At 28.1% G+C, this 17828-nt stretch overlaps 1 protein-coding gene across 1 annotated transcript in view; it reads left to right on the forward strand.

The window, feature by feature from the left end:
* Nucleotides 1-16164, forward strand: part of LOC126837487 (uncharacterized) — a 42255-nt gene extending 26091 nt beyond the window's left edge. The window contains exons 7-10 of the mRNA XM_050571403.1: nt 12851-12895; nt 13520-13582; nt 14961-15050; nt 15890-16164. Coding sequence (XP_050427360.1) covers nt 12851-12895; nt 13520-13582; nt 14961-15050; nt 15890-16164 — 473 coding nt within the window. The remainder of the gene's footprint in view (nt 1-12850; nt 12896-13519; nt 13583-14960; nt 15051-15889) is intronic.
* The last annotated feature ends 1664 nt before the right edge of the window (nt 16165-17828 follow it).

Here is a 17828-nt window from a genome sequence, read left to right on the forward strand (position 1 = left end):
TATTGTAAATTAAGCTCCTCTGTATGAATTTATGCAAAATCAGAAAAAATTCAAATCAAATACATCAGTATAATAAATACTGATTTTGAAATACAAGTAATTTCAAACCCTTCAAGATTCTCGGTGCAAACAACTGCAAAACAAAATGTGCTAAGAAAAACACCTCGTTTTCGATAAATAAAAAATATAAAACCATACAAATTGTTTTTGTAAAACCTCGAAGATTCTTAAAATATTCAAAGTTTGTAAAACCTACAGGAACTTAGCTAACATTTGTTGGAATTACAACAGTCGTTGTGGAAAACAGCTTGCTTTTGATAAACAAATACAATAACAATAACACTGCCTCAATCGAAAAAGACAATAACTTACTTTAAATAAAAAAACCTAAATAAAACAATACAAATTTGTTGTAAAAATTGACAATTCTTATTATGTTAAAACTTAAACAAATTTAACACAAACCAAATAAACAAATGCTCTAATAAATGTATATCTAGACTTTGTACGGGATTGTAAAAGACGTTATGATTGAAATTAAAAATGTACAATACAAATAAAGTGAAATACAAAATATTCAAAATATATGATTTTATTATTTATATACCTAAATGTTTATACAATTATTTTTCTCGCATTTTAGAACCTTGATGGTACAATATTTAAAATATGTTATTAAATTTGCATTTATTACTTATTACAAATACGAACATGATACTACTACTTTTTCATAAACATCTTGAAATAATAAACAAAAAATCACAAATAAAATCTTTACTGATTTATGATACATGAATTTCCTGAAACATTGATTTTAAATTAGTAGGATCTGATTATTATATTTTGTGCTGTAGCCACTAATTACAGTAGGCATAGTGGGGATGGGGAGGTCACAGGTTTACAGGAATTATTATATTTGAGAGGGCTAGAATCACTTTCGCATAAACGCTTCGATGCGAATCAGTTATTAGTATTTTCAAGCCAGTAAAGTCCAAACAAAGTACATTGTAAACCAGCAAAGTTAGAAAGTATTAAAATGAGGTGCTGTATTTGCAAATAAGCATCAAAGCATTTTGTTGACTTGTGACCTCTCTGTGCTATCTATGGTTTGATTCCATTATGCCTATACACCACAGTACTAGTCCTCCAGGAAAAAATCACTTTAAAATTAATGAATCGATGCTTATAAAACGTTTATAAAAAAAATGTATTGAAAGTAAAGGATTTGTACCTCATAAAGCCCGTGTCTAATATGCCCCACCGCCTCTACGACGGATTTTGTTTTTGTGAATTCAATAACTGGTTAGTATACATCAAATCCATAGGTAATTAGTACTACAAGACTTCAAACGTTGTTGGTATGCTTTCAAACAGAGATAGATGAATTTTAAATATGTTTGTCTAAGAATAATGAATACAACTATATTTTATATTTGGTATAATAATTATATGAATCCATGTTTCATTATATTTTAAATACCATTTTTAAGAAAATAAATCCTGTGGGGGAGTGTAGAATTATTGAAATTTTGATTTGAGGATATTGGTGTATGGGGATATGCCTGCTAAACATTCTATTACAGTTTTGACTTAATTCGACAGTTTTTTATTAAGTTATAGAAAGTTAAAGTTGAAAGTTGCAAAACCGCCAATTCTTTTTGTAGTTTATTTCGGTTCTGGGGTTCAAGAAGTTGACTTTTTTTACTTTTGAACCACCAAAAGTACAAAATCACATAATTTTGTAGATAAAAAAAAACACACATCATAGGAATACCAGCTCGGTATCGATTCTAAAAAACAGCTTTGTAAATAAACTAACAACGTTGCTATAACGCTGAATGTATCCTTGGGCAAAATATCACCTAAAAATTATCCACAGAAAATTGAAACTCAGAAAAATGAACCTCACAAATCGGGCCATAGTAAAACATGTAATCGTTTTTGTAGATACAAAAAAAACAAACATTATGGGAATACTAGCTCGGAGTCGATGCTAAAAAACAGCTTTGTAAATAAACGTACAACGTTGCTATATCGCTGAATGTATCCCCGGGGAAAATGCACCTAAAAATAATCCACAAAAAATTGAACTTCAGAAAAATTTTAGTACATTATTCTCAATTTGAAAAGTTTATGAAATATATGCGTTAAATTTTAAAAGTTGTTATCAGAAAAACGTGAGCTGGAAGGGGGTTAAAACAAAAAAAAAGTAAGGATAAATTGAGACCCCATTGCATAAAAACACTACGTAAAGAATAAATAAAATTTCTTATTTAACTCAGAAAGATATTGAGTGGTTTAAGATAAGTTAATCATCCCTGTATTATCACATAACATAACAATAAAAATAATGTTATTTCACCCTTTTAGTCATACAAATGCATGCAGAACACTTATAACTTGTATTATTAATATAATATGCATTCAACTTGCGTTATAAAGTTTATTTCAACCTTATGTTATTAGAAACTGCTAACGATTTGTTTTTCTACATTATACCTTACAATTCCTACTATTTCTATAATTTTATATTCTCTCTATTTTTGCCTTACTTTATCAAATGATGATATTCTTAACCTTTCTTACACATCAGCCCGAAATTAGTTTTTTATAAAAATTATTACTAGATCTTTAATTTTTGTTGTGGTTTGGTTAAACTTAAAATTTACTACCGTCAAAATTAATTTTCAGATTTTTTTCCCCTTAAGGAAAAAAGTTTGACCAATGTCAAATAATGTCCAATTCAGGGTAATGATTTCAACATGAACCACTGAATATTTCATAGGGTTTAATAAGAATGTGATCTCAACTGTTCATATTATTGTTTTTTACCCCTCACACTTAAAGAGTCAGTCTTAGGTTTATACTTTAATTTTAATAAGGGTTAAGCGTTGTATACATAAAAACGATTTGTTTGTTAAACAAGTGTTTTGTGCTATAATTATATATTATATATAACAATTCACACCGTATGCATAGGTACTTGTTGTGTTATTATTCTGAATCACATAAAAACATGTTGTTGCAAACTCAATAGTATCACCATACATTTTTCAGTACTCATATACTTTATATATATACATAAGTTATATTCCGCTTCAGATTAATGTAAACAAAATGAATCCCAGAAATAACGTCACCGAGCTACTAAAATGGTTACTTAAGTATTACTGACAAAGTGATTCACACTGTATGCATTGGTGCTTGTTGGTTTATTATTCTGAGTCACACAAAAACATGTTGATGCAAAGTTACTGTTGATGCAAACTTAGTTATATTCCGCTTTAGATTAATGTAAATATCGAATGTTGCTTGTGTAAATAAATTCGCATAAACAATTTTGAAAAAACATTTCTAGATTTTATTTTTCTGGACGACACAATAAAGGCCATTCGGCAAGTCGTAAGTAAACCTTTGCAGCAGTCGGTTTGACTACCGTTGCAGTTTTTTAAGTAAGTAATACTACCAAAATGTCAAAAATGGTAAAACTGTAAACTTTTAATATGTTTTAATAAATTTTAATTATTTTTCCGCATTAGACCTTCGATAACATTTAATCAACTATTCCAAGTAATACTATCAGACTTCAAAAGCTGTAAGTACGCTTTCAAACAGAAATAGATGAATTTTAAACACGTTTATCTAAAAATAATACACAAAATTATAATTTATTCTTGTTATTTTAAACAAATAAATCCAAATTTCTTTAAATTTTTTTAGTTTAATTCAGTTTTAAAACTAAATACCATTTTTTTAAAAATTAAATCCTGCAGGGGGTGCAGAGTTATTTAAATTTGGATTTAAGTATATCTGAGAATAGGGACATGCCTGATAAACATTCTATTAAAATTTTGTCTTAATTCGATAGTTTTCCGCTATTTGATAGAAAGCTAACGTCAAAAGTTGAAAAACTAATAATTTTTTTTTTAGATTTTTATCGGTTCTGTGCGTGATTAAGTAGACTTTTTCTACTATTGAACCAATCACATATAATTTCGAGTATCTTATAAAAATCGGGCCATAGAATAACATATTATCGTGTTTACAGTTAAAAAAACACACACCCTAGGAATACTAGCTCGGCATCGGTGCTAAAAAACTGTTTTTTAAATAAATTAACAACATTGCGCTGCAATATATGTTTTTATTTTACTGCATTGCCGAAATATGTCTAAACAAAATGTACTTAGAAGTTGAATATAGTTGTAATTTTAAATAAAAAAAACCATTTTTTCGTAGTTGCTTAGTTTATGATAAATTGTTTGAATAGATATAATAATTGTCATTTAAATACAAACATAATATGTATCTATATTTTAAATTTTTGTCCATGATGCAAAATTTTTGATTTTATATTTTTAAAATTTATTTCAAAGTTCAAGCTTTATTTTTACCTCATATTTTTAATTTATTAAAATATAAGTATAAATTTTGAAAAATAATAATATCAGAACAAATTACCTTTGGTTTGCATTTTTTCGAATACATTTAGACTAAAATTAAATATATATGCACAAGCCAATGTTCATATTCTGTGGTATCAATTATATGATAACACTAGTTAAAATTAGTATTAAAAAATAAATAATTACCATTATCAAAGTTATTAGAGTATCAAATAAAAGCCGGATCGTTCGATTTTTTATACTTTTGACCCAATCACATATAATTTCGAGTATCTAATGAAAATCAGGCCATAGAAAAACATAGTATCGTGTTTGCAGGTACAAAAAAAAACACACCATAGGAATACTAGCTTGGCGTCGGTGCTAAAAAACTGTTTTGTAAATAAACTAACAAAGATGCGCTGCAAAATATGTTTTTATTTTACTGTATTGCCAATATATGGATATACAAAATGTACTTAGAACGTAGTTGTAATTTTAAAAAAATTTACCATTATTCGTAGTTTCTTGTTGCTTTGTTTATGGTAAAAGTTTTCATCCATACCGCAGATACTCTAAATAAACCTTATACCGGGTAATCCATCTTATGTGAGATACATGTTATGTAGTTATTTATTTAAAACCATATTAAATTATTATAACAATTCTCTATGTGTTGAAAACTATAGTAGAATATACAAGCACCTAAAAATATAGGAAACATTTTTCATCCAAGTCTACAATCACGAAAGAGCATTTTCATATCTCGTTGAAGTACCAAATATAATTTTATTAAAAATATAAGTACAAATTTTGAAAAATAATAATATCAGAACAAATTATCTACTGGTTTGCATTTTTTCGAATAAATGTAGACTAAAAGTAAATATATAAGCACAAGCCAATGTTTATATTCTGTGGTATCAATTATATAATAACACTAGTTAAAATTAGTATTTAAAAATAAATAATTACCATTATCAAAGTTATTAGAGTATCAAATAAAAGCCGGATTGTTAGATTTTTTGTACTTTTGACCCAATCACATATAATTTCGAGTATCTAATGAAAATCAGGCCATAGAAAAACATAGTATCGTGTTTGCAGATACAAAAAAAAACACACCATAGGAATACTAGCTCGGCATCGGTGCTAAAAAACTGTTTTGTAAATAAACTAACAAAGATGCGCTGCAAAATATGTTTTTATTTTACTGTATTGCCAATATATGGATAAACAAAATGTACTTAGAACGTAGTTGTAATTTTAAAAAAATTTACCATTATTCGTAGTTTCTTGTTGCTTTGTTTATGGTAAAAGTTTTCATCCATACCGCAGATACTCTAAATAAACCTTATACCGGGTAATGCATCTTATGTGAGATACATGTTATGTAGTTATTTATTTAAAACCATATTAAATTATTATAACAATTCTCTATGTGTTGAAAACTATAGTAGAATATACAAGCACTTAAATTATAGGAAACATTTTTCATCCAAGTCTGCAACCACGAAAGAGCATTTTCATATCTCGTTGAAGTGCCAAATATAATTTTGTTAAAAATATAAGTACAAATTTTGAAAAATAATAATATCAGAACAAATTATCTACTGGTTTGAATTTTTTCGAATAAATGAGACTAAAAGTAAATATATAAGCACAAGCTAATGTTGATATTCTGTGGTATCAATTATATATTAACACAAGTTAAAATAGTATAAAAAAAAAAAAAAATGATTACCATTATCAACGTTGTTAGTGTATCAAATAAAAGACGGATCTTTAGATTTTTTTGTACTTTTGACCCAATCACATATAATTTCGATTATCTAATGAAAATCGGGTCATAGTCACACATGGTATCGTGTTTGCAGATACAAAAAAAAACACACACCATAAGAATACTAGCTCGGCATCGATGCTAAAAACAGATTTGTAAATAAACTAACAAGTTTATTTTTCTGTATTGCCGAAATATGGACAAACATAATGTTTTTGAAATTTAAATGAGCATTTATGATGAAACATTTTTTTAAATTGTATCTTTAAAATACACATCAAGTTTAAGCTATTTTTTATCTTGTACTTTTATTAATTTAAAATATAAATTTTCTAAGAACGTTTCATCCAAATATATTATTCTTTTTCGATTATATCATAAAAATGTTTGCTATAAAAGCATGGATTGAGAGTAACAAGCATTTTGCTTAGTCACGTTTTGCAATGGGAAATTTAGTGCAAAACGTATTCTTAAAAGATAACTTTAAAAAAAAAACCATACACCTAAAACAATTTTAAAACCAAAACGAGAATGTTAATAATTGGCCTTAATCGGCAAAACATTCACTTGGTTTTTTTGAATCTATTTTACTATTTATTAAAGTTTGTTCGTTGTGAAAACAACACATAATTTAAAAAATTTAACATCCCCGCCACCATTGCCAGCCACATCCCCATCACCACCCTCATTTGAAGGATATATAAGGCTATAGAAGGATATATGTGTAACAACTGTGAATAAGTGTGTAAGTAGATTTCAATGATTTTACAGGGGAGCGATTTTAAACTTTGACCAGCTGCCATAAATCGCTACTTAATCAATAACTCACATCTCTCTCAAGGTTTACTTGTTGGTCCAACGAGGTAGACATTTATCCGAGGTGTGCTAAACGTCTCACTTAACCACTACGATTTCGTGGGGCTATGTCGCGATTTCTTATCATTGACTGTCCCGTATTGTAATGTATAGTACTTGGTAAAAACATATCGCTAATATCTTATCTCTTATCTCTCCTATCTAATCGGATTAATCAGCTGATTTTTTCGTTATGATAACCGGAGTCGATTGTAAATGGTGTCGATTTTTCCGTGTATATGCTAAGACAAAAAAATGTCAATATCCCACTCAAGTAATTGAAATTAACTCAAATAATCCTAAAAGACATGAATTAGATAAATAACAAAAAACTATTTTTCGGTTAGGTTAAGTTATCTCTAGTCCAAATCATAAAATATGTATAAAACAAATTTTAAAACCAAAACTTTCTCATCTCGACTACTCCGGAAGACCCGAGCCTTATATAAATTGCATTTATATTTATTAATTTTTCTAGATAAAAATGAAAATTGCCTATGTTTTAATATCACTAATCTGCGTAAATGTTTTGGCAGATACAAGTATAAGTAAGTAATTTATTTATACTTAAGCACACAACGTAGATTAAAATCTAAAAAAAAATAATATCTAACTATTATTTACAGTGAAATATATAGAGATGGTTGAAATTTCAAGTGAGTTATATTTTATAATCATAAAGACTAACTTTAGGAGTTTTTAAATTTCACTAATTTTATACATACCTATTTTTTTAAAACATTTACTACAGACATACAAATCAAGAAAGCTTCTGAATATAAAGATGATCATATAGAAAGTAAGATAATAGTCAATGTACTAATATAATATAATTGTAATACAATGATTGCCTAGGTGTCAAATTACTTGTAAAAATAATATAAATTAATTTTTATATTTAAGAGGATGCCGCCCATGCAATTTTTGGTTATAATAAAACGAGTTTGGCTTTCATGATACAGCGCCTCCAAAAATTGTCTTACAAAAAAGTTACCTTTATCACCTGGAAGTTATGAAACTTAACATTGTCTTTAATTTAAGATTTTGTAAAAAATTGCCAGCACAAAACTTCTTCATACGTGAGGGGAGTGGCATCTTCAAAATGTGGTAGTTTTATATTTTTGATTGGACCTGTGCACTGTCTCATGGGGGCACGAGCCTTTACTAAAAGTTACTATAATTTACTATGAGCACATTTGACTCTAAAAATTGATTATTTACTTAACAGGGGTAATTTTTTCTAATGATTTTTTTTTATTAATTTTGATTTTATTTGGAACTTTTCTAAAGGTCGATCTTGTATTTGTTTGTTCTAGATGGATTGGAGCATGTACTTACAGTCATGATGGATAAAGATCGATATGCATTGAGTAATAATAATTATGTGATATTAAAATTCTTCTCTACTCTAGTTTATGATAGAATAGAGTATTAAATTCAATACCAACAATTTTTTGATTAATATTTTCAGGATATTTAAATCAAATGTTCACTGTACCGGGTAATACTTTTTTAACATATTTTCACATAGTCGCTTGATAATCAATAAGTATATACATTTTTCGATTTAATTTCAGAACATGCAGAAATTCACAATTTTGACTTCCTACAACGTAATCAATTAACACTTTAATATAATACAAAGAATTATATATTGTAAAATATTGGTTTTATTTTCAAATTTAGATGCCATAGAGACAGAAGAATATTTTTTGCAACGGGATATTTTTGACATATTAGGTGATTATAAAATTATCAGTTTTTTTATAAACAACTTTCTAAGGCCAATAAGCCCCTTAAAACGTAAATGTAAATAAACTACAAAAATATTAGATTGTTACATATCTTAGGTTTTTCAAACACATGTTTAAACAATTTCAAAGTGTACTGAATATAGTTAGGTTCATCAAGGAATAATAGGTCACAAAAAATTTTGTAGAAGACAGAATTAATACACATAAAAAAATTAGATTATTATTAAATTCATTGTGAAGAAAGTATTTTTTCAAACGTTAATACTATATTTAGAATTGATTAATTGAAACTTTTATGGATAAATACAGCAAAACGAGTTTAAATATTTAAATTATTTTTAAAATTATTTTTACAGGTATTCCTATGCCTGCTGATACAACTAAAAGTAATTACAAAGTTAATTACTAAAAATTTTAGTAAAGTTTAGTTGGGGAAACTTACTGTTATAATAATTTTAACAACTATTATATTTAGAGTAATTTATGGAACAGCGTTTATCAATTTTTAACATTTTACCACAAAATACCATTTTTAACGTAATAGATTGTTGACGTTTTATGTTAACAAATACTTATGACTCGACAGACAAAATACGATACTAGTTCTTGTTGTTTGATATACTATCAAGAGCTGGTTGAATCATAGCACTCGTAGCACTAATAACGCTTCATTTATCATTGTACTCTACGCTAATAATTGACATTGGAAACCCCTCACAGTTATAATTAGAACTTATGGCTTGTTTAAAAGATACATTTTTACACTATTTACAAGCCTTATGGTTACTCCTATTTGAATGTCTTGACTGGTTTGGCAACGTGTCGAAACACTTGCATGTTCGCAAGGCGTTTAAATAGTGTAAATGACGTTGCTCACTATTTACAATAACATATCAACATCTTTGAGACATGGCTTAGGAATTGGAAAATAAAAATAAACCCAGTCACGTTACCTTTGCTCTCCGTCCTAAAACATATCCTGCAGTAATACTCAACAATACAGTTATCACTACTCAAAATGAGACAAAATATGTTAATTTAATATTAGACATACGTCTTACCTGGGGATCTCACTTCAAAGAAAAAAGAAAAAAATCAAATAAACTTGAATCATAAATTCAACCTGCCACTCAAGATTAAATTACTTATATTTAAGTCAATAATACGACTAATATGGGCAAATGGAATTCAAATATGGGGGAGGACCAGCTAGACATTTAACAATAAGACCAATATAGGCGCTCCAAAATATATCAATACGAATGATTACAAATGCCCCTTGGTACATTAATAACAATATAACAAAGGTTGCAACGGGGAAATTTTTAAGATAACAGGTGAACACAAAATTATCAGTTTTTTAATATACAGCTTTCTGAACCAATAAGTACCTGAAAATGTAAGCTACAAGCCACAAAAATATTACATATGTTAGGTATTTCAAACACATGTTTAAACAATTTCAAAGTGTACTGAATATAGTTAGGTACATCAAGGAATAATAGGTCACAAAAAATTTTGTAGAAGACAGAATTAATACACATAAAAAAATTAGATTATTATTAAATTCATTGTGAAGAAAGTATTTTTTCAAACGTTAATACTATATTTAGAATTGATTAATTGAAACTGTTATGAATAAATACAGCCAACCGAGTTTAAATAACTAAATTATTTTTAAAATTATTTTTACAGGTATTCCTATGCCTGCTGATACAACCAAAAGTAATTACAAAGTTAATTACTAAAAATTTTAGTAAAGTTTAGTTGGGGAAACTTACTGTTATAATAATTTTAACAACTATTATATTTAGAGTAATTTTTGGAACAGCGTTTATCAATTTTTAACATTTTACCACAAAATACCATTTTTAACGTAATAGATTGTTGACGTTTTATGTTAACAAATACTTATGACTCGACAGACAAAATACGATACTAGTTCTTGTTGTTTGATATACTATCAAGAGCTGGTTGAATCATAGCACTCGTAGCACTAATAACGCTTCATTTATCATTGTACTCTACGCTAATAATTGACATTGGAAACCCCTCACAGTTATAATTAGAACTTATGGCTTGTTTAAAAGATACATTTTTACACTATTTACAAGCCTTATGGTTACTCCTATTTGAATGTCTTGACTGGTTTGGCAACGTGTCGAAACACTTGCATGTTCGCAAGGCGTTTAAATAGTGTAAATGACGTGGCTCACTATTTACAATAACATATTAACATCTTTGAGACATGGCTTAGGAATTGGAAAATAAAAATAAACCCAGTCACGTATTAGGTATTTCAAACACATGTTTAAACAATTTCAAAGTGTACTGAATATAGTTAGGTTCATCAAGGAATAATAGGTCACAAAAATTTTTGTAGAAGACAGAATTAATACACATAAAAAAATTAGATTATTATTAAATTCATTGTGAAGAAAGTATTTTTTCAAACGTTACTACTTGCCAGGGATTAATTTTATGTTAATAAAACATTTTGCATTGACTTATTAGTCAAAGTAGTTCAATTATTTGAGTAACTTTTATAAAAAAATATAACAACCTAGTTTACGTAGCTGTATTATATTCTTGTTTCAGGTATCCGTGCTGATAAACCCATAAGTAATTATGCAGTTATTCAATATTTATTTAATATCAATACTATATTTAGAATTGATTAATTGAAACTGTTATGAATAAATACAGCCAACCGAGTTTAAATAACTAAATTATTTTTAAAATTATTTTTACAGGTATTCCTAATCCTGCTGATACAACCAAAAGTAATTACAAAGTTAATTACAAAAAAATTAGTAAAGTTTAGTTGGGGAGACTTACTGTTATAATAATTTTAACAACTATTATATTTAGAGTAATTTTTGGAACAGCGTTTATCAATTTTTAACATTTTACCACAAAATACCATTTTTAATGTAATAAATTGTTGACGTTTTATGTTAACAAATACTTATGACTCGACAGACAAAATACGATACTAGTTCTTGTTGTTTGATATACTATCAAGAGCTGGTTGAATCATAGCACTCGTAGCACTAATAACGCTTCATTTATCATTGTACTCTACGCTAATAATTGACATTGGAAACCCCTCACATCTTACCTTTCCGATAGGAAACATTGCACTTATGTGAACAGAGCAGTTTCTGAACCTTCTACTATCTCCTCAAGCGTCTATCAATGGGACCACCTTAGTCCTCTTTATTTCGTTAGCTCATTAGAGGAACTTTTGCAAAAACAAGAAGTTTTTTTTTTTGCAGACGACATGATATATATTTTCATTAGTATTGCTTTTTCCGCGGATTATTGAAACCTACAAGCTGAAGTTATTTGATTTTTTGACTGGGCTCATCTCCTTGGTTATTATGAAAATTTTTAGGAGCTATAATTCTCTTCTACGTGGTTTATGTGTTTCGTAGTATATACCTTGCCGCTATATTTTGTGTATAAATGCGGTAGCTATCAGGACCTTAAGAGCCATCGGCTTAATGCTAATACTTTAATTTGAACTATACTGTATAGTTTTTTGTTCATCGTTTAAGATATTATTGTTTGACTGATTATTGCACTTCTATATTGTACTTTGTATGCGATATTTTTGTACATTTGTGAAAAAAATGCGTATTAGTGATTTAAATATCAAAATAAAACATAAGTACGATTATATTATTAAATACTGTATTATAAACCAGTTTATTTATAAATTTATGCAGGTGATGGAATTTCGAAATGCACCACATTTAATAATGCGAGAAAAATTCTTACAAAAAAACTTTGTTGTAAATATAAATATACAATTTTAAAGTATTACTTATTACATAATCAATTTATTTGTACTATAATGATAATTTGTGGGTTTTTTTTAGAGATAAATAACTTTTTTTGTGTAACAGTATAACACATATATTTTAATTTATTCCTTGAGCGGAGATGGGATGGGGCTTTATCGACTAAAATCAACACTATATTTGGCATTGATTAATTGAAACTGAGATGAATAAATACAACAGACCGGGTTTAGTTAACTAAAAAATGTTTTAATATTTGTTTTACAGGTACTCCTGCGCATGCTGATGAAAACGATAACATTTACAAAGATGGTAGTAAATATATAATATTGCTTGTTTGAAATATACAATTTGCTTATCAAATCCGTTTGTTCACACAATAATAGCTAAAAACTTAATTTTTAGTTGGGGAGCCTTAACAACATTTTACCACTATTATATTTAGGGTATTATTTTGAACGGTGTGTATCAATTTTTAAGAATACACTTATGCTCAAGAAGCGGTTTCTTATCCTTCTATTACGACATAAACATTTTTTTAGTATTACCTTATCAGTGGATGGTTGCCTACTACATATTGAACTTAGGTTTTTTCTGTATTTGGCTCATCTCAATGGTCTGACACTGTATGTTGAAAAATGTCATATTTTGTCATTTTCCTGGAACCGTATTCCGCTACTGCACGACTTCTTTATTCACGGTATTCAACTCCATCGAGTTTTTTCTATTAATGATCTTAACACCTTAAATACGCCTTCTCTACATTTTAGAGATCACTTAAATGCGGTAGCTAAAAAGGCTTTAAAAGACATATGTTTTGTGTTAATATTATATTTTGCATTCATTAATTGGTCAAATGATTCTCATTTTTAGATTTACTGCTATGGATACATACAACATCACGGTTTGACTAACTATATAATTTATTTGTTACAGGAAATTATGTTACAGGTAGTACTATGCCTAATGATGAAAACAATAGAATTTACAGAGCTACTTGTTAGTATCAATCAGAACTTATGGCTTATTTGAAAGATAAAATTTGCTTTATACAGGGTGGGGCGGAGCCAAATGACGAGTTTTGAAGGGCTATAAATAACGAACAGTAAAACTTAGAGATAAGCGGTTTGTTTTATTAAAATTATTAACAAGTACCGTTTTTTAGGTTAAGTTTTAAAAATTACATTCCCAAGATGGTCACCGTAAGCAGCAATACATTGTTGCAGGCGTTTTTGGAATTTTTCGTGAGCTTTTTGGCACGTTTCGCCAGCAACTTTTTTTTGTAGCGACGAGGCCCATTTCCATCTTTCTAGGGGCTGTAAACAAACAGAATTTTCGCTAATGGGCTGAAAATAACCCACGGGAAATGCCCTCCATTCTCCTAAAGTGACAGTGTGGTGTGCTGTATCCCAATTTCGGGTGATCGGCCCATACTTTTTGAGGAGGGGAACAGGACCGTCACAGTCACTTCCGCTCGGTATGTTTTAATGATGACAACTTATCTGCAGCACAAGTTGGAGGAAATGGCTGAAGATCATGACTTGGGAGATGTGTGGTTTCAACAAAATGGGGCTACAGCGCACACAGCTCGTAATTCACTGACCGTTTTGCGACAAATGTTTCCTGGGTGGTTAGTCTCCCACAGGGGTGACGTGGTCTGGCCGGCGCGCTCCTCCGATTTGAGCATGTGCGATTTTTTTCTCTGGAGCTTACTAAAGGAGAAGGTTTTTAAACATCGCCCGCATACGTTAGAAGACCTGAAGGTCAGAATAACCAAAGAAATCGCGGCCATTCCTATAGAAACGTGCCGAAAATCACACGAAAACTATCGAAAACGCCTGCAACAATGTATTGCTTCTGACGGTCGCCATCTTGGTGATGTAATTTTCAAAACTCAACCTAAAAAACGGTACTTGTTAATAATTTTAATAAAACCAACTGCTTATCTCTAAGTTTTACTGTTCGTTATTTATAGCCCTTCAAAACTCGTCAGTCGGCTCCGCCCCACTCTGTATATTATTATATTGTTCGAATAACAATTTACTATAAGTTGGGGAGACTTGTTATAAGGGTTCTAAAATGAAATAGTAATTTGGTAACCTTACCAAACTTAGAACCAGATAAAAATTGAACGAATATATAATACATTTTGAGCATACGCGCCTTTTTACAAAAATCTGATCTCTATTTTATTTGATCACCCCTTCTAGGCTCCATCAATTTTAGGCTTCATCCTGTTATTATAATTTTCAAATTTTTTGCGTTCCTTCCCACTTTGATTGTATCTATTAGGGTGTTAAATTAAAAAAATCAAAATACAAACGATTATATAAATAAATATTATATTTTCAAACCAGCTATTTATACACTTATGCAGGTACTGAAACTTTAAAATTGACCGAACTTGGAAAGGCGAGAAGAGGTCTTACTGGAGATGCTATTATAAATGTGCTTACCAAAAAATTAGGTGATTATAAATAAAAAGATTTAATATTATTTATTTTTTTAATAACATTAAATTTTACAGCATGATTCATTTTAAATAACATAGTATTTTATAGACTACTTAACACAAATTTTTTGTTTCTTTATAATTTCTACAAATATACTTAATATTTATTATACAATTTTTAATTTCACCTCTTTTTTTTTTAATTGTGTTTATAGTGACCCCTGTTTAAAATGTTCACATGTAAAACTTTTCAGCTTTCTAAAAAAAAAATTTAAATAATTTAAAAATTTTGGACAACACAAAAAATTTACCTTTATAAATTACCAACTCATTTTTAATAAATATTAATACAAAAAAAAGTATAATTTTTTTTTAATACTGAGATTTTTTACATTTATACATGTTTTATATAATTGTATTACTTATTTCATTTACGTTTAATAATTGTGTCAAATTAATCTACATCAATTGCACAAATAAGAAAAACAGTGGCTAATAATTGGTAATTTTGGCAATTTTTAGCAACTGTATTCTGTTTTTTTAGCTTATATCACCTCGGTTGACAAGAAGTATCCTGATTACACATTAAATGTACAATTTTTCAGCTTTCTAAAGAAAATTCTTAAATTTTGGGCAACAATAAAAAACATATTTATAAATTATAAACTCATTTTTATTGACTGTAAAAACTTATAATTTTTTCAGAAAGCTGAGATTTTTAATATTATACATAGTTAATATATTTGTATAACTTGTTTTATTTACGTTTAGTAATTGTGTCTTACACTGAAAGGAATATAGTGGCTTATAGGTTTAATTTGGTTATTTTTAACAACTGCTTTTTGATTTTTTAGCTGAAATCACCTCGATTGATGAAGTTGACAAGAAGTATCCTGTTTATAGGATTTGTACTTTGATAGCAATGTGGGTTAGTCTTAAAATTTCTTCAAACACGTCTGATTTTGTAATTCCATATGATAATGTATGTAAGGTAATACTAAAAGGGGGTGTTGTAAAATACAAATCACTTGAAGGCGAATATTGGCAAGTAAATGCCGATACAAAAAAAAAACTAAATGTACAACTATGCGAGGATATCAGTACTCCGCTTGAGTTAAGTAGCGAATAATACTAGATATCAATCGTTTATTTATTTTAAAATTATATTTAAATAAATAATTAAAGTTTGCATATTGCACTAAATTAGTTTATTTGATATATGCTTATTAATTGTTATTATTATGTAGTTTCATTATCATTAGTATTCCCATTATTGTCATTATAATTATCAGCCGATTGTCATATGTAAAATAAAATAAATAAATGATAAAATAAACGCTTTTGTTCACGATTTTAAACACATTTGTTGCGAATTATTATTGATATTATGGCTATCAACCTTATCGTGTCTACCCTAATACAACGAAATAATTTTTAAGCACATAATTGTCATTAGGTACAATGTTTTTGTTGATATTTGTATATTGACATAAGTCTTTTTTATCTGTGAACATCCGTTATTCTTCTCTAAAACATAAAAATAAAATCTAAATGAACGTTTTTTTAAAAATGTACTCTATAAGGTAGTGATGTAAGAGGACCAATCTAATGAAATACTACTACTAGGTAATACTCACTCACATATAATAATTTCTTACTGTGTTTGGACTATACTGGTTTGACCCTACTATCCACAGATTCACATTGTAGCGTTTATGTTATTCTATCAATTGAATATCGTACAAATATTATACTTTGTAAGTCTTCGTGTTTTTTCTCTATAACATAAATATAAAATCTAAACTAACGTGTAGTAAATTTTTGATATTATGCTCAAAATGTAATTGATATTAGCGGACAAATCTAATGAAATTTTTTTGTTTTTAATGACAATGATTTAACAATGACATCAATTCTACAATTCATCAAACTATGATATTTTTAGACTTTCTTAAACATAAGCCCGAAAATTTATTTAAAAATAAATGGTTGAACTTTAAATACTTTAATTGATGGGTAGCCCTTTGAATAGTGAAAATCGATTATTATATAATCAGGAGTTTTTAATTTTTTTGTTGTCTGGGTAATTATGATTTAAATTTATAGATACAAAACAATATTCACTTTAGGAAATTTTTTTTAAAACTAAGTTATTGATTGTTTAGACTTTTCTATGGATATAATGGTTGCGGCCAATGTAGGGAGTGAGAGCAAGAACTTGGAATAGGATATTAGTATTAAATAAGTAGGAAGAAACGCGAAAAGATTTTGTACAAATTATATAGTTAAAGCAGTTTGTTATATTTATCCATTACAGTTCCAATTAATTAATGCTAAAATTGTAATACCTGCATAAATATAAGTATCAAAAACTGGTTTAAAAATATAATATTTATTAATATGTTCGTATTTTTTTTTATACTTTAAAATGTAACGCCCTAATGAGTACAAGTAGAGTGGGAGGAAACGTGAAAAGATATGGTGATTAGAATATCAGGGGCATTAATAGAACCTATAATTTATATATAACCTGGTTATTAAATAAAAGTGTTAATATATTTGTAATTATGTTTTATTTTGAAAATATCGCTAAGTAAACTTGAAGTTGGGAAGAATTCTTTTAAGAGTTCTCGATTATAAAGTAGTCATTTAGCACCCTTACCAAACAAACGTCCATATAAGAATTGAGTTCTTTTGTTCATTTAATAATTACAGTAAAGTAAACTTTTAGTTGAGGAGACATAATAACTTATCTTCTTATTTAGTAATCAAAACCCTGAGATTGGTTTTACA

Source organism: Adelges cooleyi, unplaced genomic scaffold (genome assembly GCF_023614345.1).
Source record: "Adelges cooleyi isolate 19-005CV unplaced genomic scaffold, UGA_ACOO_1.1 ACOO_flye_CR_arks_rails_tigmint_CR_PRNA_25, whole genome shotgun sequence".
Taxonomy (NCBI): Eukaryota; Metazoa; Arthropoda; class Insecta; order Hemiptera; family Adelgidae; genus Adelges; species Adelges cooleyi.